The sequence below is a fragment of the Carcharodon carcharias genome, chromosome 2 (assembly GCF_017639515.1).
Source record: "Carcharodon carcharias isolate sCarCar2 chromosome 2, sCarCar2.pri, whole genome shotgun sequence".
Taxonomy (NCBI): domain Eukaryota; kingdom Metazoa; phylum Chordata; class Chondrichthyes; order Lamniformes; family Lamnidae; genus Carcharodon; species Carcharodon carcharias.
Window position 1 is genome coordinate 236,120,165 of NC_054468.1, and position 23,344 is coordinate 236,143,508.

At 46.6% G+C, this 23,344-nt stretch overlaps 1 protein-coding gene across 5 annotated transcripts in view; it reads right to left on the bottom strand.

Annotated features, from left to right (window-relative positions):
• Positions 1–23,344, bottom strand: part of ptk2ba (protein tyrosine kinase 2 beta, a) — a 225,795-nt gene that overhangs the window by 21,851 nt on the left and 180,600 nt on the right. For 4 of the 5 annotated variants that reach the window (XM_041174678.1, XM_041174692.1, XM_041174685.1 and 1 more), the window contains 7 exons: positions 20,576–20,676; positions 17,071–17,186; positions 11,550–11,650; positions 9,212–9,301; positions 6,447–6,651; positions 3,540–3,654; positions 1,144–1,215 (listed from right to left, as the gene is read on the bottom strand). In XM_041174678.1, the coding sequence (XP_041030612.1) occupies positions 1,144–1,215; positions 3,540–3,654; positions 6,447–6,651; positions 9,212–9,301; positions 11,550–11,650; positions 17,071–17,186; positions 20,576–20,676 (800 nt within the window). The remainder of the gene's footprint in view (positions 1–1,143; positions 1,216–3,539; positions 3,655–6,446; positions 6,652–9,211; positions 9,302–11,549; positions 11,651–17,070; positions 17,187–20,575; positions 20,677–23,344) is intronic. The other variant, XM_041174712.1, reaches the window with a different exon arrangement.

The window sequence follows — 23,344 nt, forward strand, 5'->3', positions numbered from 1 at the left end:
ACCAGCTTATATTTCACCTCTCTTCTATTTTTACTTAGTTCTGTTGAAGAGTCATTCGGACTCGAAACGTTAACTGTGTTCCTCTCCGTAGATGCTGCCAGACCTGCTGAGTTTTTCCAGGTATTTTTGTTTTTGTTTTGGATTTCCAGCATCCACAGTTTTTTGCTTTTATCCCAGACAATACAGCTGCCCTTGCTTTCAAAAGATGCTTTGGGGATCTCAAACACCAATGACACTGTCCTAATCGTATCGGTTCACTTTTCCCCTCTTTAACAACACTGCCCTATGCTTCTGGTCTGCTCATGTATATCAATGCCTCCTTTCCCATCCTCACTCACATCCAGCACGGAGTATGGGCTGGATAACTCCAATTCCACTGGTGTTGTCTTTCCTGTGAGCTGTCTTATCACCCTCCATCTGCTGACTCTTTCTGAGATGCATTTACTTCGTGCATCTGACCACAATTTACTTGCTTGACCCCCGAGGTGGTAGATCTGTTCCCCAAGGTGCTCAATTAGTCAACACTTTGTGCTAGTGTCCTCTCCATGGATATGAGAAAACCTGGAGTATCTTGCTCAGTCACTCACTCACTGGCTCATTTGAACTGACTCACTCACTTGCTGGCTCACTCACTCCCTACAGCACTCATAAAATAATGTGTTCACTCACTCACTAACTGACTCACTTGTTCACTGACTCATTCGCTTGTTCACCTACTCACTAACTCACTTGCTCACTAGCTGACTCATTCACTCACTAATTAACTGACTCACTAACTGGCTTATTCACTCGCTCACTGACTTACTCACTCATTCCCTCACTCGCTCACTGACTCACTTGTCCCCTCACTCACTGACTCATTCATTGGTTCACTCACTCACTTGCTCACCATGTGCCAAGTCTCTGGGTCTCCCCCTCCCAGCTGAGGTCATCTGTGAATGGGGTGGTTGGTTTTTAAATTTATGGAGTGCAGCTATTTAAAGTCAATTCTCCCCAGCCTTTAATGCCCCTTAATACAGAAAAGAATTGGCCCACTTAGCCATAATCATACTCCACTCTAAGTCCTTAGTAATGTGAAGCTTCACTTTTTATTGTTAGGACTTTACATTAACTTTGACAAACTGACTTCAAGCTGGTACATACTTGGAACTGAAGACTTGGATTCTGAAAGGGAAGTGGAGGGGACTTCACTGGAATTCCTCTCGTTCTAGCTGGCTGCAAAGGAGAACACCAATTTAATTTCACACATTTGAGACTGAAACGTTTGGGACTGTCCTTTCACTTTCAGATCCGATGTGGACAATTGGGTTAAAGATCTCCTCACTCAAATTAAAATGATCATCTGGACCAGAGATTAAAGCTCAATCTTTAGTTCACCCACGTCAGCCGACTATTAAAAACAATTCTTCACCACAACAAGGTGTAGGAATTTATTAGAGCTCAGGTCTATGTGATCAAACAGGCTCGGGTTCAGAGTGTAGAAGTGAGAGAGGAGAATGTGAGTGTGTGGGGGGATGGATGCTGCTGTCTGTGCTTTCACATCAGTGAGTGATTCAATTCTAATCAACAGAACGGAGAATGCTCTCTGCTCTGTCCCTTCATGTCTGAGGTGTCAGGAGACACAGAGTGGCAGATATCAGACAGAGGGAAAACTCACAGTTTGTACAGTGTGTGGATAAATTACACACAAGTATTTAGTTTATTAGCTAACATTTATGTTTTAGTGGATGTTTTAGTGTTATATTGCTCGCTAAACAGTTAAATAGCCTTAAAGCTAAAAAAAAAAACAACATTTGTTATCCAACAGAGTGGGACAGCTGTCGTGTGCATCCTGTGTCATGTATGTCCTAGAAAACCACATCCACAGGAAATGCCAAGAGTGAACTGGGAATTTCTGCACGCGAGTTGTGGCGGCATCACTGGAGAGTGCATGGGAGGGCTGGGGGATGAGGGCTGAAGGCTGAGGGATGGAGGCTGGGGTCTGGGGGTAGCCCATTTCGGGAGGTGGTCACAGTGCAGTTCAGGGGAAGTGGGTGTGAGTAGCCAGCGGACAGATGAGGAGGAACAGGCAGCTGGGAGTGTGAGACGTGCATTCAGTACTGAGTATAGGTGAGGCTGATTCCAATCTGGGACACCCTGTGTCTCTGACTAGTCCAGCGACAATACCACTACACCATCGTCTAAGGTAGGTATTCAATCCCTTGCATGTGATATAGACAGTCTAACATTTGATCATGGATCAATGAGAAATTGGGCAGCTCTACTCAGATCAAGCCTTGGAACCAAACACTACAAGAAAGAGAAGTTCTGATGTGAAAAGAAATTGGTGTGAAGTCAGTAGGAGCAGCATTCCTCCTCCTAACCCTACACCGTCACTGTTATCTCATACACACCTCCTTTGCCACGGCTGCCATTTTTACCTGATGGTGCCGTTGGAAAAGCGCTTTGGGACATCTCCCCATGTTAAAGGAGTTCGAGAATGTAAGTTATCGGTCTTGTCAACTTCAGGTTAATCTAATGTAATAATCCTGAGGGACAATGAGAGTTGGGCCTGCTCTCAACAATGAGAAAAGAGATGGAGATCCTGAACAGTCTTGACAAGCTGGACGTGGAAAGGATGTTTCCTCTTGTGGGTGAGACCAGAACCAGGGGGCACTGGTTTAAAATTAGGGGTCGCCCTTTTCGGACAGAGATGAGGAGAATGTTTTTCTCTCAGAGGGTTGTGCAACTTTGGAACTCTCTACCTCAGAAGGCAGGTGAAGTGGGGTCACTGAATATTTTTAAGACGGAGATAGGTAGGTTCTTGATAGGAAAGAGGATCAAAGATTATTAGGGGTAGATGGGAATGTGGATCTTGAACCAGAAACAAATCAGTCATGATCTTATTGAACGGTGGAGCAGGCTCGAGGGGCTGAATGGCCTACTCCTGCTCTTATTTTATATACCCGTTTGTACGTGGGAACACTGAAATTGCTCAATGAAAAAGGACCAAATGCCAACTAGTTCACCTTCTACTCTCCAGGTAGTGGTGTGATACAATGATAATGGATAATTGTTGATTAATCACAGCCACCAATCCTCATTAATGAACCTACAACAGACCCAACACAAGTTGAAGAAATCCCATAGCGTTAGGGAGTTTGGGGTCCAGGGAGCCAAACTGACCTGTTCCCTGCCCCATGTTACACTTGATCACACAACATGTCTTAAATTACTCAGATACTGGAATATAAAATGTGATTTTTTAAAAAAGAAATCTCTCTAATTTGTATCTAAATGAATTCATTTAGTCTGTTCCCACTACCTCCCTGGGGAGACTATTTAAGGCAAATCCCAGAGGTCTCAGGAAGACAGAGCAGGAGGAAGAGGTGAATGTTATAAAATAAACTGTTCAATACATAGAACCACATTTGTGCATGTGTCAGGAAGGGATTGAAGATTCCGTTCTCTTACAGTTAAATCTGCTGAAGATATCGAATGTTATTCATTATTAATTAGAATCTCAATGTTTCTCATCTTGTAAACAACTCATCAAATACCTTTGGCGGAGCCTCATTTACGATGACCGGATGGTCCAAGTTCCTGGAGGTGAGGCGACGCTGTGTCCAGTAATTCCTCTCCTTCTGTTGCTCCTTTTCCATCTGGTGAATATCACTGCAAAAGGACAGAGAGAGAACAGATCCAGATGGACCACAACAGTGACCTTGACCAGTCAGTCCACACCCGGACTGACCACTGCCCATTCACAGAGAAAGTAGGAACATGACACAAAGCGGAAACATAGAATAGGCTCCCCGAACAACCCATTTTATTGACTGTATCTCTACTGATGTTAATCCAACTCCCTCACACTGTCACTCAGTAACCCCTCACCCCCAGTCCCCCAGCTCCATGTGTTACTGACTGTATCTCTACTGATGTTAATCCAGCTCCTCGCATTGTCACTCAGTAACCCCTCTCCCCCAGCGCCCTGTGTTACTGACTGTATCTCTACTGATGTTAATCCAGCTCCTCGCATTGTCACTCAGTAACCCCTCTCCCCCAGCACCCTGTGTTACTGACTGTATCTCTACTGATGTTAATCCAGCTCCTCGCATTGTCACTCAGTAACCCCTCTCCCCCAGCGCCCTGTGTTACTGACTGTATCTCTACTGATGTTAATCCAGCTCCTCGCATTGTCACTCAGTAACCCCTCTCCCCCAGCGCCCTGTATTACTGACTGTATCTCTACTAATGTTAATCCAGCTTCCTCACACTGTCACTCAGTAACGCCTCTCCCTCCAGTCCCCTGTGTTACTGACTGTATCTCTACTGATGTTAATCCAGCTCCCTCACACTGTCACTCAGTAACTCCTCTCCCCCAGCGCCCTGTGTTACTGACTGTATCTCTACTGATGTTAATCCAGTTCCCTCACACTGTCACTCAGTAACTCCTCTCCCCCAGCGCCCTGTGTTACTGACTGTATCTCTACTGATGTTAATCCAGCTACCTCACACTGACACTCAGTAACCCCTCTCCCCCCAGCACCCTGTGTTACTGACTGTATCTCTACTGACGTTAATCCAGCTCCTCACACTGTCACTCAGTAACCCCTCTCCCCCCAGCGCCCTGTGTTACTGACTGTATCTCTACTGATGTTAATCCAGCTCCCTCACACTGTCACTCAGTAACCCCTCTCCCCCCAGCGCCCTGTGTTACTGACTGTATCTCTACTGATGTTAATCCAGCTCCCTCACTCTGTAACTCAGTATACCATCTCCCCCAGCGCCCTGTGTTACTGACTGTATCTCTACTGATGTTAATCCCATTCCCTCACAGTCACTCAGTAACCCCTCTCCCCCACTCCCCTGTGTTACTAACTGTATCTCTACTGATGTTAATCCAGCTCCCTCACACTGTCACTCAGTAACCCCTCACCCCCAGCGCCCTGTGTTACTGACTGTATCTCTACTGATGTTAATCCAGTTCCCTCACACTGTCACTCAGTAACCCCTCTCCCCCAGCGCCCTGTGTTACTGACTGTATCTCTACTGATGTTAATCCAGCTCCCTCACACTGTCACTCAGTAACCCCTCTCCCCCAGCGCCCTGTGTTACTGACTGTATCTCTACTGATGTTAATCCAGTTCCCTCACACTGTCACTCAGTAACCCCTCTCCCCCAGCGCCCTGTGTTAGTGACTGTATCTCTACTGATGTTAATCCAGCTCCCTCACACTGTCACTCAGTAACCCCTCTCCCCCAGCACCCTGTGTTACTGACTGTATCTCTACTGATGTTAATCCAGCTCCCTCACACTGTCACTCAGTAACACCACTCACCCAGCGCCCTGTGTTACTGACTGTATCTCTACTGATGTTAATCCAGCTCCCTCACACTGTCACTCAGTAACCCCTCACCCCCAGCGCCCTGTGTTACTGACTGTATCTCTACTGATGTTAATCCAGCTCCCTCACACGGTCACTCAGTAACCCCTCTCCCCCCAGCGCCCTGTGTTACTGACTGTATCTCTACTGATGTTAATCCAGCTCCCTCACACGGTCACTCAGTAACCCCTCTCCCCCCAGCGCCCTGTGTTACTGACTGTATCTCTACTGATGTTAATCCAGCTCCCTCACTCTGTAACTCAGTATACCATCTCCCCCAGCGCCCTGTGTTACTGACTGTATCTCTACTGATGTTAATCCAGCTCCTCTCACTGTCACTCAGTAACCCCTCTCCCCCAGCGCCCTGTGTTACTGACTGTATCTCTACTGATGTTAATCCAGCTCACTCACACTGTCACTCAGTAACTCCTCTCCCCCAGCGCCCTGTGTTACTGACTGTATCTCTACTGATGTTAATCCAGCTCCCTCACACTGTCACTCAGTAACCCCTCTCCCCCCAGCACCCTGTGTTACTGACTGTATCTCTACTGATGTTAATCCAGCTCCCTCACACTGTCACTCAGTAACCCCTCTCCCCCCAGCGCCCTGTGTTACTGACTGTATCTCTACTGACGTTAATCCAGCTCCCTCCCACGGTCACTCAGTAACCCCTCACCCCCAGCGCCCTGTGTTACTGACTGTATCTCTACTGACGTTAATCCAGCTCCCTCACACTGTCACTCAGTAACCCCTCTCCCCCCAGCGCCCTGTGATACTGACTGTATCTCTACTGATGTTAATCCCATTCCCTCACAGTCACTCAGTAACCCCTCTCCCCCAGCACCCTGTGTTACTGACTGTATCTCTACTGACGTTATTCCAGCTCCATCACACTGTCACTCAGTAACCCCTCTCCCCCCAGCACCCTGTGTTACTGACTGTATCTCTACTGATGTTAATCCAGCTCCCTCACACTGTCACTCAGTAACTCCTCTTCTAGATAGATAGAGACTGTAAAAGTATTCCCTCTGTCAGCTGGTTTGAACTCCAGCACCCCCTGTTCTGGCAGTGATAGTCTCACCTTAATTGACAGACTATTTCAGTGAACTTTGGTCTTTCTCGAGGTTCATATGTCCAGCAGCGGGTCATCAGAGTATAAAGTGTTGGTGGACAGAAATCTGGTTTTGGAAGTCGGTCCCCTCTTTCTAATACACCAATCACGTCCCGATTCTCCAGCCAGAAGAATGGCTGCTTTCCAAAGCTGACTATCTCCCACGTGCAGACACCTAAAGAGGGAGCGATTACTAAAGATCAGCAAGGAGTTGGGGGGGTTACTCTTGGACCATAGAATAGAGCATAGAACAAAAAACCGCTCTCAGAGCGATGGGGATCGATAACCTGTCTCAGAGCGATGGGGATCGATAACCTGTTTCTGAGTGATGGGGATCGATAACCTGTTTCTGAGCGATGGGGATCGATAACCTGTTTCTGAGCGATGGGGATCGATAACCTGTCTCAGAGCGATGGGGATCGATAACCTGTCTCAGAGCGATGGGGATCGATAACCTGTCTCAGAGCGATGGGGATCGATAACCTGTCTCAGAGCGATGGGGATCGATAACCTGTCTCAGAGCGATGGGGATCGATAACCTGTTTCTGAGTGATGGGGATCGATAACCTGTCTCAGAGCGATGGGGATCGATAACCTGTCTCAGAGCGATGGGGATCGATAACCTGTTTCTGAGCGATGGGGATCAATAACTTGTCTCAGAGCGATGGGGATCGATAACCTGTTTCTGAGCGATGGGGATCGATAACCTGTCTCAGAGCGATGGGGATCGATAACCTGTCTCAGAGCGATGGGGATCGATAACCTGTCTCAGAGCGATGGGGATCGATAACCTGTTTCTGAGCGATGGGGATCGATAACCTGTCTCAGAGCGATGGGGATCGATAACCTGTCTCAGAGCGATGGGGATCGATAACCTGTCTCAGAGCGATGGGGATCGATAACCTGTCTCAGAGCGATGGGGATCGATAACCTGTGTCAGAGCGATGGGGATCGATAACCTGTTTCTGAGCGATGGGGATTGATAACCTGTTTCTGAGCGATGGGGATCGATAACCTGTTTCTGAGCGATGGGGATCGATAACCTGTTTCTGAGCGATGGGGATCGATAACCTGTTTCTGAGCGATGGGGATCGATAACCTGTCTCAGAGCGATGGGGATCGATAACCTGTTTCTGAGCGATGGGGATCGATAACCTGTCTCAGAGCGATGGGGATCGATAACCTGTTTCTGAGCGATGGGGATCGATAACCTGTTTCTGAGCGATGGGGATCGATAACCTGTCTCAGTGGACACACCATTTCCATGGAGAGGAATGTCAGGATGAGTGGATAACTAGCTGCTGATTCACTTTGACACAGCACACATGTTCCACCTCCCCAGTCAGGCCAATTTCACCCTCTGAATATCCACTGATTGATGGGCTATTGTGGGGGTGGTGGAAGGGTGATCCTGTTCCAGTCTGATTGGCACATGGCTTCAGTTCCAGGCGGCAGTTACTGGATAGTGATAAGGACTGGAGGCTGCTTCCTGGTTTCCTCACCAAGAGCCACATGAGAAAATCTCAAGCAGACTAAGTGAGGTCAGTGACACACACAATGATTGGTGTCTAGTGAACTCTGTCCTAGTGTTTGAGCACACAGCAGCGAGAGTGATACTATAAGAGGGGAGGGAATAGGGGGAAAAACTGGGTAAATGTAGCTGAGATACAGATCAGTTCTGGTAAATGGTTGTTTTTCAGGCTGGAGGATGGTGGACAGTAGAATTCCTCCAGGGTCAGTATTTGGGCCACTGCTTTTTTAGTGATACGTAGATGACTTGATCTTGGAAGACAGAGTTATATTTCAGAATTTATTGATGATTCCAAAAGACTGAGAGGAGGATATGAATCACCCACAACAGAACATGGATAGATTGGCGGAATGGGCAGACAAGTGGCAGGTAGAATTCAATCAGAGACGTGGGAGGTGATGCATTTTGGCAGAATGGATGGGTTGGAGAGACAAGATAGACTTAATGGAACAATTCCCAAAAGTGTGCAGGGACAGAGGGACCTGGGTCCATGTGCATCGACCTGTGAAGCTGGGAGGGCACGTTGAGCATATGGGAGCCTGAGCTCCAGAAATAAAGGCACTGAGTACAAAAGCAGGGAAGTTATACCGAACCTTTATAAAGCTCTGGTTAGACTCCAATCCAAGTGTTGCATCCAGTTCTGGTCACCACACTTTAGGAAGGATGTGAGGGTCCTTGAGAGGGGGCAGAGATTTATCACAATGGTTCCCGGGATGGGGGATTTGGTTGGATTGGAGAAGCTGCGGTTCTCCCCCTTGGAGATCAAGGGGAAGTTTCACAGAAGAGCACAAAATTATGACAGGTTTGGATGAGATAGACAAGGATAAACTGTTCCCATTGGCTAATGGTACAAGAACTGAGGGACACAGATTTAAGATTTTGGGTAAGAGATGCAGGGGAATGTGAGGAAGAACCTTTCTACACAGAGAGTGGTGATTGACCTGGAACTTACGGCCCACGAGGGGGATCAGTAATTTCAGAAGGAAATTGGATGGACACTTGAGGGGAATAAACTTTCGGAGTTACGGGGGTCGAATGGGAGAGTGGGGCTGACTGGATGGCTCCACTCAGCCAGGTGACCATGGAGCTGCCTGCGTCTCTGTCCTGCAAGGGAAGAAGGTCCATGGTTAGCCTCCCCCCTCCCCGAGCCAAGGAACCACTTACTTGCTGCACCATTAACCCATTCTTCAACTCAATCACTTACCAAACATCCACACATCACTCGAGGAAGTAAAGCGTCTGAAGTTGATGGATTCTGGGGCCATCCACTTAATTGGCATTCTAGTCACTGATGCTATGGAATAAATGACAAGACCTTAGGATAAATAGATTGTTCAACTCCATCTCTCATAGAGCAGTGAACACGGAGCCAAGGCACTCGTACATTCATATTTTTCATAAATGTTTGTCATCACTAAGATGACGTATGTAGTAATGATGAAGAAGGTATTTTTCTCACGAGTTGCACCTCATTTCGACATCAAACACTCCCAGGACAGGTACAACACGGGGTTAGATACAGAGTAAAGCTCCCTCTACACTGTCCCCATCAAACACTCCCAGGACAGATACAGCACGGGGTTAGATACAGAGTAAAGCTCCCTCTACACTGTCCCCATCAAACACTCCCAGGACAGGTACAGCACGGGGTTAGATACAGAGTAAAGCTCCCTCTACACTGTCCCCATCAAACACTCCCAGGACAGGTACAGCACGGGGTTAGATACAGAGTAAATCTCCCTCTACACTGTCCCCAACAAACACTCCCAGGACAGGTACAGCACGGGGTTAGATACAGAGTAAAGCTCCCTCTACACTGTCCCCATCAAACACTCCCAGGACTGATACAGCACGGGGTTAGATACAGAGTAAAGCTCCCTCTACACTGTCCCCATCAAACACTCCCAGGAGAGGTACAGCACGGGGTTAGATACAGAGTAAAGCTCCCTCCACACTGTCCCCATCAAACACTCCCAGGACAGGATCAGCACGGGGTTAGATACAGAGTAAAGCTCCCTCCACACTGTCCCCAACAAACACTCCCAGGACAGGTACAGCACGGGGTTAGATACAGAGTAAAGCTCCCTCTACACTGTCCCCATCAAACACTCCCAGGGCAGGTACAGCACGGGGTTAGATACAGAGTAAAGCTCCCTCTACACTGTCCCCATCAAACACTCCCAGGGCAGGTACAGCACGGGGTTAGATACAGAGTAAAGCTCCCTCTACACTGTCCCCATCAAACACTCCCAGGGCAGGTACAGCACGGGGTTAGATACAGAGTAAAGCTCCCTCTACACTGTCCCATTGAGGAAGCTGATGCATAGTTCAGGTGAGGAGAGGGATCCCTGACTGGGATCAGTTGTTTGAATGTCGCTAAAGGTTGAAATTACTCACAAACATTTAGATGGTTAATATAAAGGAAAGGTCTTGCAATTTCTTTCACAACTTCAGAACGTCCCAAAACATTTCACGGCCAATGAAATAGATTAAAAGTTTAGTCATGTTGTATTGTAGAAAAGAAGTCAGCCAACTTACACAAAGCAAGATCCCACAAACAGCAATGGGATAATACGATGATCTGCTTTAGAGGTGTTGTTTGAGGGACACTGGGGAAAGCTCCCCTGCTCTATTCAACATAGTGCCATTACACACTCCTGGGGGGATGGGGGGTTGGTGGGAGCAGATTTGGTTTTGGCTTAATAACCAATAGGAGGAACAGTGCTCCCTCAGTACTGACCCTCTAACAGTGTGGCACTCCCTCAGTACTGACCCTCTGACAGTGTGGCACTCCCTCAGTACTGACCCTCTGACAGTGTGGCACTCCCTCAGTACTGACCCTCTAACAGTGTGGCACTCCCTCAGTACTGACCCTCTGACAGTGTGGCACTCCCTCAGTACTGACCCTCTGACAGTGTGGCACTCCCTCAGTACTGACCCTCTGACAGTGTGGCACTCCCTCAGTACTGACCCTCTAACAGTGTGGCACTCCCTCAGTACTGACCCTCTGACAGTGTGGCACTCCCTCAGTACTGACCCTCTAACAGTGTGGCACTCCCTCAGTACTGACCCTCTAACAGTGTGGCACTCCCTCAGTACTGACCCTCTGACAGTGTGGCACTCCCTCAGTACTGACCCTCTGACAGTGTGGCACTCCCTCAGTACTGACCCTCTAACAGTGTGGCACTCCCTCAGTACTGACCCTCTGACAGTGTGGCACTCCCTCAGTACTGACCCTCTGACAGTGTGGCACTCCCTCAGTACTGACCCTCTGACAGTGTGGCACTCCCTCAGTACTGACCCTCTGACAGTGTGGCACTCCCTCAGTACTGTGCTTGAAGTGTTAGCCTGGATTATGTTGCCAGCCTCTGCAGTGGGATTTGAAGTGACAGTCCTCTCACTCAGAAGCGAGGGAGGGTGCAACCATTTGAAATAAACATGATGCTGACATCATTATCAATCCTAGGTCCTCACAAGACTGTCCGGTCAGCAGCGTGATATAAGGAGATTGTAAGTGTTGAATGATTTGAAGCTGTTCCTACCTTTGTAATAATTATCCTCTTCTATGTAACGCGAGAGTCCAAAATCACCCAGTTTCACACAAGTAGGAGCAGCAACGAGAACATTCCTCACTGCAATGTCCCTGGAGTGAAGAAAAGATAAGGGATCGATGATCAGAGAGACCGAAATAGACAACGAGAAACTGAAAGAATGAATGATGGGAATGGAGAAACAGTCAGCAAGAAGGATAAATATGAAGAGGTTCACGGTCAGTGAGGGGAGGCTTTGGCCTGAGTGAGACAGAGTCTGAGTGAGTATATTTGGGGATCTGGTTCAAAGTGGGAATTCAACTGGTAAACCTTTTTCAAGTTCAATTTTAGAGCAGGAGTCAGATTCAGTGCATAAGGGGAAAGAGGTGCTTTAGGTAAGGTTTACTGCAAGAAGTGAAGTGTGCTGAGTGGGGAGTTCGGTGAAGATTGGGGAGGAGGTGCTTTTTTCACACTCCAGTATTTGATTTCCTCTTTGGTGCAGCAGAAGGAGCAGGGTGAACCAGTAACTTGTTTCATTAGTATTCAAAGTACTCTATTGTTTTATCAGTATTGTAAAGTTTCCTGGCAGTGTCAAAACCCAATGGGAGGTGTAGGCTTTATTAATTATAATTAATATGCAATGATTAATTAATTAACACGTATTGGAGATGGCAGGGCCGGTGATGTGCTGTGATTGCAGGCTGTGGGATCTTCTGGATACCAGTGTGATCCAGGACAAACACGTCTGCAGTAAGTGTTTGCTGAACTTCAGCTCCGAGTTACTGAGCTGGAGGCCGAGCTGCAGACACTGCGGCATGTCAGGGAGTGGGGGAAGGTTACCTGGACGCTTCATTCCAGGAGGTAGTCACACTCCTTAGGATGGAGTCTTCTGATTTGGTCAGTGGTCAGGGACAGGAGGGCGTGATTGCAAGCGAGGCAGGGTAAAGGAACTCAGAGGGCAGGAGTGCAGGAGTCTCAGCCTTTGCAACAGGGCTGAGGTTTTTCAGTTTGTTTGGATGAGAGTGGGGGCTTCAGGGTGGATGAGCTAATTGGCCACGGTACCATGGTACAGGAAGCCATTCAAGCCGGGGGGAGTTACAAGGAATGTAGTGGTAGTAGGGGGCAGTATGGTCAGAGGGATTGACACTAACAGGAAGGAATAGAGTACAAATCTAACAGTGAATCAACAGATGAGACTAGAGGTTATAAAATGAACAAAAGGATAAAACTAAAAGCTCTGTACCTGAATGCACATAGCATTCGAAACATTGATGTAAATAATTATGATTTGACAGCCTGAATGGAGACAGGGCTGCAGGAGTACATGGATTGAGACCTGGATATTGAAGGGTACATGACATTTAGGAAGGAGAGGAAGTGAGGAAAAGGTGGAGGGGAGGCTCTGTTGGTTAATATGGTATCAGCGCAATAGAGGGGGATAACCTAAGATCAGGAAACCAGGATGTGGAAATGGTTTGGGTAGAGATGAGTATTGGTAAAGGCAAGAAGTCACTTGTGGGAGTTGTGTACAGGCCCCCTAACATTAACCACATGGTAGGGTGGAGATCAAAGGAAGAAATAATTGGGGCTTGTCAGAAAGGCACGGTGATAATCATGGGACATTTTACTTTACATATAGACTGGAAAAGTCAGAAGGGCAAAAATAGCCTAGATTAGGAGTACATTGAATATTTTTGGGATAATTTCTTAGAACCGCAGGTTCTGGAGCCAACCAGAGAGCAGGCTATACTAGACCTGGTATTGTGAAACGAGATGGTAGTAATTATTGATCTCATAGTGAGGGTGCCCCTAGTTAGCAGTGGCTATAGTATGATTGAATTTTACATTCAGTTTGAGGGAGAGAAGAGTTGGTCCAAGACTATGTTTTTAAACTTAAATAAGGGCAATTGTGAGGGCATGAAAGCAGAGCTGGCTGAAGTGAATTGGCAAACTAAGTTAAAGATAGGTCAGTATAGACGCAGTGGCAAACATTTAAGAATACACAGAATAGATACATTCCAACAAGTGGGATAAAGTCCAAGAGATGGACACACCATCTGTGGTTAACTGAAAAGTATCAAACTTAAAGAAAACACACATAATTGTGTAAAGACAGGCGGAAGGTCAGAAGATTGGACAGAATATAAGAAACAGCAAAGGATGGCTAAAAGCTTAATATGGAGGGAAAAATTAAAGTATGAGATAAAGCTAGCCAGAAATATAAAAACAGATAATAAGAGTTTCTATAAATATTTTTTAAAAGAAAAGAGTTAACACTTTCCTATAGAAAGTGAGTCTGGAGAATTGATAATAAAAACAAGGAAATGTCAGATGAATTGAACAGGTATTTTGCATTAGTTTTCACTGTAGAGGATTCAAGCAACATCTCAGATGTAGCTTTAAATCAGAAAATGGAAGAGAGGGAGGAGCTCAGAAAAATTACAATCACCAGAGAAGTGGTACTGAGTAAATTGTTGGAGCTGTGAGCTGACAAGTGCTTGGGTCTTGATGGATTTCATCCTAGGGTCTTAAAATAAGTGGCTAATTAGATAGTTGATGCATTGGTTTTAATTTTCCAAAACCGCCTAGATCTGGGGAAGGACCTGTTAGATTGGAAGATACAAATGTAACTCCATTATTCAAAAAGGGTGGGAGACAGAAAGCGGGGAACTACAGGCCAGTTAGCTTAACATCTGTCAAAGGGAAAATGTTAGAAGCTATTATTAAAGGGGTTATAGCAGGGTACTTAGATAAGCTGAAGGTCATCAGGCAGAGGAAATAATATGTGCTGTGGATAAAGGGGAACCAGTGGATGTACTGTACTTAGATTTCCAGAAGACATTTGATAAAGTGTCACATCAAAGGTTATTGCTTAAAATAAAAGCTCATAGTGTAGAGGATAACATATTGGCACGGATAGGAGGTTGGCTGGCTAACAGGAAGCAGAGATCGGTCCTTTTCCGGTTGGCAAAATGTAACGAGTGGTGTGCCACAGGGATCAGTGCTGGGACCTCAACTGTTTACAATTTATATAAATGACTTGGATGAAGGGATGGATGGGATGGTTGCTAAATTTGCTGATGACACAAAGATAAGTAGCAAAGTAAAATATGAAGAGGACATAAAGAGCCTACAAGAAGATATGAATTGGGTTAAGTGAGTGGGCAAAGATCTGCCAAATGGAGTATAATGTGGGAAAATGTGAAATTGTCCAGTTGAGCAGGAATAATAAAAAAGAGAAGCATATTACCTAAATGGTGAGAACATACAAACATACGAATGAGGAGCAGGAGTGGGCCACTCAGCCCCTCGAGCCTGCTCCACCATTCAATAAGATCACGGCTGATCTGAATGTATCCTCAACCCCACATTCTTGACTACCCCCAATAATTTTTCACCCCCCCTTGATAATCAAGAATCTATCTAGTTCTGCCTTAAAAATATTCAAAGATTCTGCTTCCACTGCCTTTTGAGGAAGAGAGTTCCAAAGAGTCACTAATCTCCGAGAAAATTTTTTGCCTCATCTCTGTCTTAAATGGGTGACTCCTTATTTTTAAACAGTGACCCCTAGTTCTAGATTCTCCCACAGGAGAAAATATCCTCTCCACATCCCCCCTGTCAAGACCCCTCAGGATCTTAAATGTTTCAATTAATTCTCCTCTTACTCTTCTAAACTCCAGTGGATACAAGCCTAACCTGTCCAACCTTTCCTCATAAAACAACCCACCCATTCCTGGTATTAGTGTCATAAACCTTCCCTGAACTGCTTCTAATGCATTTACACATTTCCTTAAATAGCGAGACCAATATTGTACACAATACTCCAGATGTGGTCTCACCAGTGCCCTGTACAACTGAAGCATAACATCCCTACTTTTGTATTCAATTCCCCTCACAATAAACGATAACATTCTATTAGCTTTCCCAATGCTGTACCTGCATACTAACCTATTGTGATTCATGCACCAGGACACCCAGATCCCTCTGAATCTCAGAGCTCTGTAATCTCTCACCATTTAGATAATAAGCTTCTCTTTTGTTCTTCCTGCCAAAATGGACAATTTCACATTTTCCCCCATTATATTCCATTTGCCAGCTCTTTGTCCACTCACTTAACCTATCTATGTCCCTTTGTAGCCTCCATACATCCTCTTCACAATTTACTCTCCTACCTATCTTGTGTTGTCAGCAAATTTAATCACCATTCCTTCGGTCCCTTCATCCAAGTCATTGGTACAGATTGTAAAAGGTTGAAGCCCCAGCACTGATCCCTGTGGAACACCCCTCATCACATCCTGCTGACCAGAAAACTCCCTGTTAGCTAGCCAATCCTCTACCCATGCCAATATGTTACCCCCTAAACCATGAGCTTTTATTTTTTGCAATAACCTTTGATGTGGCAATTTATCAAATGCCTTCTGGAAATCTAAGTCTAGTCCATTCACCGGTTCCCCTTTATCCACAGCACATGTGACTCCTTCAAAGAACTCCAAGAGCAGAATTTTATGCTGAGCGGGCGGGCGGGCCCAACCTGATCTGGGTGAAATCGCGCGAGATGATGTCGGGCGAGCGTCCCAATGTCATTCCCCACTCGTGCGATATGTCTGTCAGCAGGTGCGCAATAAAGTCGGAAATGCACCTGCCGACAATTAAGGAGCAGTTGCCTGTAATTTTACGTTGTCTGTAATTTTACGTTGTCTGTAATTTTACGTTGCCTGTAATTTTACGTTGCCTGTAATTTTACGTTGCCTGTCCAACCTTATGGTTGGCAGACGGACAAATCGGCCAGGCAGCCTTTACATTTTTCATAAAGCCTTAACCAATGGCAGGATGAGGTTTCCACAGTGAGATAAAATAAAAATGAAAATTGGACAGCATTTTTACCATGTGTATTTTCAGGTGCCTGATTGGCAGGCTTGGACTTTTTTTTTCTGCTTTTCAAAACTTTATTTGAAGATGTTTGGGCCAGCAGCAGCTCCCCGAGGCAGCTCTCTGCCTTCAGGGGTCTTTCTGTCAGCGCCCGCCCTCCTCCTGCCCCTCATCCCGGCAGCGCTGAGCATTTCAGGGCGCACTTCACGCTGGCTGCCTGTTAATCGGCCAGCCAGTGAAATCACAGTTGGGGGTCAATGGCAGTCCATTCCCTGGCCAATCCGGGGCTCGCTGACCTAAAGTTTGAGGCCCAGTAAATTGGTTAAGCAGTGCAGAAGGAGGCAGGTCAGCCCATCAAGCCCGTGCCTCGTTTCCACAAGAGCACTTTGGTTGCAATCGAGCAGCTTTTCCCAGGAACTTTCCAGTGTTTATCCCCAAACTTTCCAGGTTTTACTGAACTCAGTTTCACACCTTGGGGTCGAGAAACAGCCCAAGGGCCCGAGGCAGAGACTCGCAACCCTGAGTAACATCATCCTCGCATCGAGGGATAGCTGATCAGCAACTCCAACCTTTCTACAAGTGTCTGAACCTCCCGACACGTTTCCATGTCCAACCAGTGGAACATTTATCCTGGTTACCTGATGGTCATTAATGTTTGACTTACCGGTGAACAACCTTCACTCCCTCAAGATAGGCAAGAGCTTTCGAAATCTGCCAGGAGTAATCGATGAGGGTCAAAGCTTCCAGACTGTTTTTATTTGTTGCCAGGTAGCTTTCCAGCTGAATTAACAAAACACACATATCGTGATCAGCTGGGTGATAGCAGGGCTTTTCCACATAAACAGGAAGAGCTGAGGTTAAACTCTGGAGAAGGGGAGAGGCTGTGACAGAGCTCGGAGCAGTTGGAGTTTTGCTCCCTTTCAGCCTCATCACAACCACCACTTGGTCAGGGGCAGAGGTTCAATGGCCAGTGAGAGGGGGAGGGGGATACACTGCCAGTGTTATCGGGGTTACTGTGAGGAACAGAGTCTGGAGGAATGGACCTCACTGCAGTGATAGAGAAACTACAGGAAACAAAAACAGAATTACCTGGAAAAACTCAGCAGGTCTGGCAGCATCGGCGGAGAAGAAAAGAGTTGACGTTTCGAGTCCTCATGACCCTTCGACAGAACTTGAGTTCGAGTCCAAGAAAGAGTTGAAATATATGAAACTATAGGGTTCTGGCAAGGGAAGTAACCATGTCTGAAATTATGGAGACTCTAATTCCACAGTGGGAGCTCCCACCATAGGAAGGTATTAATGACCAGAATATCTGCATTTAGTAATATTCATCGAGGGATAAATATTAACCAGAACACTGGGGACAGGTCCACCGCTTTTCTTCAAGACAGTGCTGTGAAATACTTAACATCCACCTGAGAAAACAGGTATAGCCACAGTTTAACATCTCAACCAGTACCTAAGACAGTGCAGCACTCACACAGTACTGTCCCTCTGACAGTGCAGCAGCACTCCTTCAGAACTGACCCTCCAACAGTGCAACACTCCTTCAGAACTGACCCTCCAACAGTGCAGCACTCCTTCAGTACTGACCCTCCCATAGTACAGCACTCCCTCAGTACTGACCCTCCTGATAGTGTAGCACTCCCTCAGTACTGACCCTCCTGATAGTGCAGCACTCCCTCAGTACTGACCCTCTGACAGTGCAGCACTCCTTCAGTTCTGACCCTCCGACGGTGCAGCACTCCTTCAGTACTGACCCTCCGACAGTGCAGCACTCCCTCAGTACTGACCCTTCCATAGTACAGCACTCCCTCAGTACTGACCCTCCCGACAGTGCAGCACTCCCTCAGTACTGACCCTCTGACAGTGCAGCACTCCCTCAGTACTGACCCTCTGACAGTGCAGCACTCCCTCAGTACTGACCCTCTGACAGTGCAGCACACCCTCAGCACTGACCCTCTGACAGTGCAGCACTCTCTCAGTACTGACCCTCCAGCGCTCCCTCTCAATGAGTGCACTAGAATGTATTTAAGTCTCTGAAGAACATAAGAGCATAAGAACTAGGAGCAGGAGTAGGTAATTCAGCCCCTCGAGCCTGCCCCGCCATTCATTACATTCATGGTTGATCTCATTTCGGCCTCAACTCCAATTTCCTGCCCTCTCCCTAGAACCTTTCACCCCGTTACTAATTAAAAATCTGTCTATCTCTTTAAATTTATTCAGCGTCCCGGCATCCACTGCACTCTGAGATAGTGAATTCCACAGATTCATGACCCTTTGAGAAAAGTAATTCCTCCTCATCTCTGATTTAAATCTACCACCCCTCAGCCTAAAACTATGACCTCTCATTCTAGAATGTCCCACAAGTGGAAACATCCGCTCCACATCTACTTTGTCTATCCCCTTTAGCATCTTATATACCTCAATTAGATCTCCTCTCATCCTTCTAAGCTCTCGTGAGTATAGGCCTAAACTGCTCAATCTCTCCTCATAAGACAAGCCCCACATCTCTGGAATCAATCCAGTGAACCTCCTCTGAACCGTCTCCAGTGCAACTACATCCTTCCTCAAGTAAGGGGACCAAAACTGTGCACAGTAATCCAGGTGCAGTCTCACCAATGCCTTGTACAGTTACAACACTTCCCTATTTTTATACTCTATTCCTTTAGCAATAAATGCCAAAATTCCATTTGCCTTCCTTATTACCTGCTGTACCTGCATACTAGCTTTCAGCGATTCATGCACGAGGACACCCAGATCCCTCTGCACTGAAGCATTTTGAAGTTTCTCTCCATTTAAATAATAAGTCGCCTTTTTATTCTTCCAACCAAATTGGATAACCTCACACTTATCCACGTTAAATTCCATCTGCCAAATTCTAGCCCATTCACCTAACCTGTCCATATCCACTTGTAAATTTCTTATTTCTTCATTGCAACTAACTTTCCCATCTATTTTGGTGTCATCTGCAAATTTAGCTATAGTACCTTCTATCCCTGAATCCAAGTCATTAATATAGATTGTAAATAGTTGGGGTCCAAGGACCGAACCCTGTTACATCCCACTAGTTACAGCTTGCCATCCAGAAAAAGACCCATTTATCCTGACTCTCTGCTTTCTGTTGGTTAGCCAATTCTCTATCCAAGCTAATATATTACCCCCAACTCTGTGTGATCTTATCTTGTGTATTAATCTTTTGTGCAGCACCATATCAAAGGCCTTCTGAAAGTCCAGATATCCTACATCTACAGGATCCCCATTATCCACTTTGCTTGTCACATCTTCAAAGAACTAGCAAATTAGTCAAACACGATTTACTCTTCATAAAACCATGCTGACTCTGATGGATTGCATTTTGACTTTCCAAATACCCCATTACTACTTCCTTAATAATGGATTCCAACAATTTCCCAATGACAACTAAACTAACTGGTCTATAGTTTTCTACTTTCTGCCTCCCCCCCTTTTTGAATAAGGGGGTTACATTATCATTTTTCCAATCCACTGGAACCTTTCCAGAATCCAGGGAATTTTGGAATATTATAGCCAATGCATCCACTATCTCCACTGTCACTTCCTTTAAGACCCTGGGATGTAGGTCATCAGGCCCTGGGGACTTGTCACTCTTTAATCCCAATAGTTTGCTCAGTACTTTTTCTCTAGTGATGGGTGATTGTTCTAAGTTCCCCCTTCTCTATACCCTCTGCTCTACCTGTTATTATTGGGGTGGTACTAGGGTCCTCCACTGTGAAAAGTGAGGCAAAATATTGATTAAGTGCCTCTGCTATTTCTGTGTTCCCAACTATTAACTCCCCAGTCTCGCCCTCCAAGGGACCAACATTCGCTTTAGCTACTCTCTTTCTTTTTATATACTTGTAGAAGCTTTAGCTATCAATTTTTACATTTTTGCTAGTTTTCTTTCATAATTTACCTTTGCTCTTTTTATTATTTTTTTTAGTAACCCTTTGTTGATTTTTAAAAGTTTCCCAAGTGGAGCCTGAAACTACCATGTTTGTTTGGTTTGAGGTAAAATAAAATCCTGTAAAGTTAGTGTGTTCATGAACTCTCACCTCTCCCATCAGGACATGGTTCACAACCCCTCTTACCTCTCCGTAAGCGTACACAACCCCTCTTACCTCTCCGTAAGCGTACACAACCCCTCTTACCTCTCCGTAAGCGTACAGTTCCATGATTAGCCAGGCTGGCTCCTCTTCAATTATCGCAAACAGCTTCACCACGTGGGGATGCTCGAGAGGCCTCATTATTACTGAAACAATCAATCAAATATTTTAGAGAAGTCAAGAAGGGACAAACCTTAACTAATGGAAACCTGAAAGTCAACATTTTGGTCTTATCTTTCCAAAGAACCTGCAGCTTGTGGAAACCAACAGACATAACAAGGAGAGAGAGAGTGAGAGAGGGAGAGAGAGAGACGGAGAGAGGGAGAGAGGCAAAGAGAGAGAGAGAGAGACAGAGAAACAGGCAGAGACAGAGAGTGAAAGAGTGAGGGAGTGAGGGAGTAAGAGAAAGAGAGCCAAAGTGAGAAAGCCAGAGTGAGAAAAAGAGAGAGACAAAGCGAGAGAGGATGAGTAAGTGAGAGAGAGAGAGACAGAGCAAGAGACAGAGTGAGAGTGTGAGTGAGTGAGGAGTGTAAGGGAGAGAGTGAGAGAGAGACAGAGTGAGAGGGAAAGACAGAGCGAGAGAGATACAGACAGAGAGAGAGAGGGAGAGAAAGAGAAAGGGAGAGAAAGAGAGAGGGAGAGAAAATGAGAAGGAGAGAAAGAGAGAGAGAGGGTGAAAGAGAAAGGGTGAGAGAGAGAGGGTGAGAGAAAGAGGGAGAGAAAAAGAGGGAGAAAGGCAGAGCGAGGGAGAGTGAGATAGAGAGAGACAGAGATAGAAAGAGATAGAGTGAGATAGAGAGGCAGGGAGAGGCAGAATGAGAGAGAGAAACAGAGTGATAGAGAGAGAGAGAGAAAGAGAGGGGACAGCATAAGGGGGCACAGAGAGACAGAACAAGTGAGGAGAATGACAGAGAGAGACAGAGTGGAGAGAGAGAGAGTGACAGACAGAGTAAGAGAGAGACAGACAGAGTGAGAGAGAGAGAGACAGCGAGAGAGAGAGAGACAGAGAGTGACAAATTGAGGGAGAGAGGCAGACAGAATGAGAGGCAGAGAGAGAGAGACAGAACGAGAGAGAGAGACAGAGTGAGAGAGAGAGACAGAGCGAGAGAGAGAGAGACAGAGACAGAGAGAGAGACAGAGCGAGAGAGAGAGAGACAGAGACAGAGGGTGAGAGAGGCAGAGGATAAGAGAGGCAGAGGATGAGAGAGAACGAGCGAGAGAGAGACAGCGAGAGACAGTGACAGATTAAGGGAGGGAGGTAGATAGAGTGAGAGACAGAGTGAGAGAGAGAGAGAGAGCGCAAGAGACAGACAGTGAGAGAGAAAGAGAGAGACAGCAAGAGAGAGAGAGGGAGACAGAGTGAGAGGGAGAGAGAGTGACAGAGCAAGAGAGAGAGAGAGAGATAGACCGAGCGAGAGAGAGACAGAGTGAGAGGGATAGAGATGACAGAGCAAGAGAGAGAGAGAGATAGACCGAGCGAGCGAGAGAGAGAGTGTGAGACAGAGAGAGCGAGAGAGTGAGACAGAGTGAGAGGGAGAAAGAGAGAGAGAGAGACAGCGAGAGAGAGAGAGAGCGAAAGGGAGAGACAGAGAGAGTGAGAAAGTGAGAGACACAGAGAGAGAGTGTGAGAGAGAGACAGAGCAAGAGAGAGAGAGGGAGACAGAGCGGAAAGAGAGAGAGAGAGAGATAGACCGAGTGAGAGAGAGAGAGAGTGTGAGACAGAGAGAGAGTGAGAGAGAGAGACAGAGTGAGAGGGAGAGAGAGTGGGACAGAGTGAGAGAGAGATAAAGTGAGAGAGACAGTGAGAGAGAGAAGTGAGAGAGAGAGAGACAGAGTGAGAGCAAGGACAGAGCCAGAGTGAGAGAGAGAGAGCCAGAGTGAGAGAGAGGGAGACAGACAGAGCAGGAGAGAGAGGGACAGACAGAGCGAGAGAGAGACAGACAGACAGACAGACAGAGCGAGGGAGACAGAGTGAGAGAGAGTGAGATAGACAGAGAGAGAGAGAGAGCGCATGAGAGAGAGACAGAGCAAGAGAGAAAGTGAGAGACAGAGCGCAACACATGAGAGGGAGAGAGAGGGAGCAAGGGGTGGGAGAGGGAGGGAGAGGGAGGGAGATGGAAGGAGAGAGGGAGAGACAGAGCGAGAGAGGGAGAGCAAGACAGAGACAGAACGAGAGAGAGATGGAGAGAAAGACAGAGCAAGAGAGAGAGACAGAGCGAGAGAGAGAGAAAGAGAGAGAGATACACAGTGAGAGACAGAGCGAGACACACGAGAGGGAGGGAGAGACAGAGCGATAGAGAGACGGAGCAAGAGAGAGGCAGAGCCAGAGTGAGAAAGCCAGAGTGAGAGAGAGACAGAGTGAGAGAGAGAGAGAGACAGACAGAGCAGAAGAGAGAGGGGCAGACGGAGCGAGAGAGAGAGAGACAGACAGAGCAAGAGAGAAAGCGAGAGACATACAGAGCAAGAGAGAGAGAGGCAGACATACAGAGCGAGAGAGAGAGAGAGACAGAGAGCCAGAGTGAGAGAGGGCTAGAGTGAGAGAGGGAGCCAAAACGAGAGAGAGAGAGCCAAAGTGAGAGAGAGCCAGAGTGAGAGAGAGAGAGAGAGAGAGAGAGAAACAGAAAGAGACAGTATGTGAGAGATAGAGATACAGAGTGGGAGAGAGAGAGGGAGAACTTCAAAAGGACATAGACATGTTGGTGGATTGAGCAGACAACTGGGAGATGAAGTTCAATGCAGAGAAGTGTGGGTGATTTGTTTTGGCAGGAAGAATACAGAGAGACAGTATAAAATAAAGGGAGAGCCTCTAAAGGA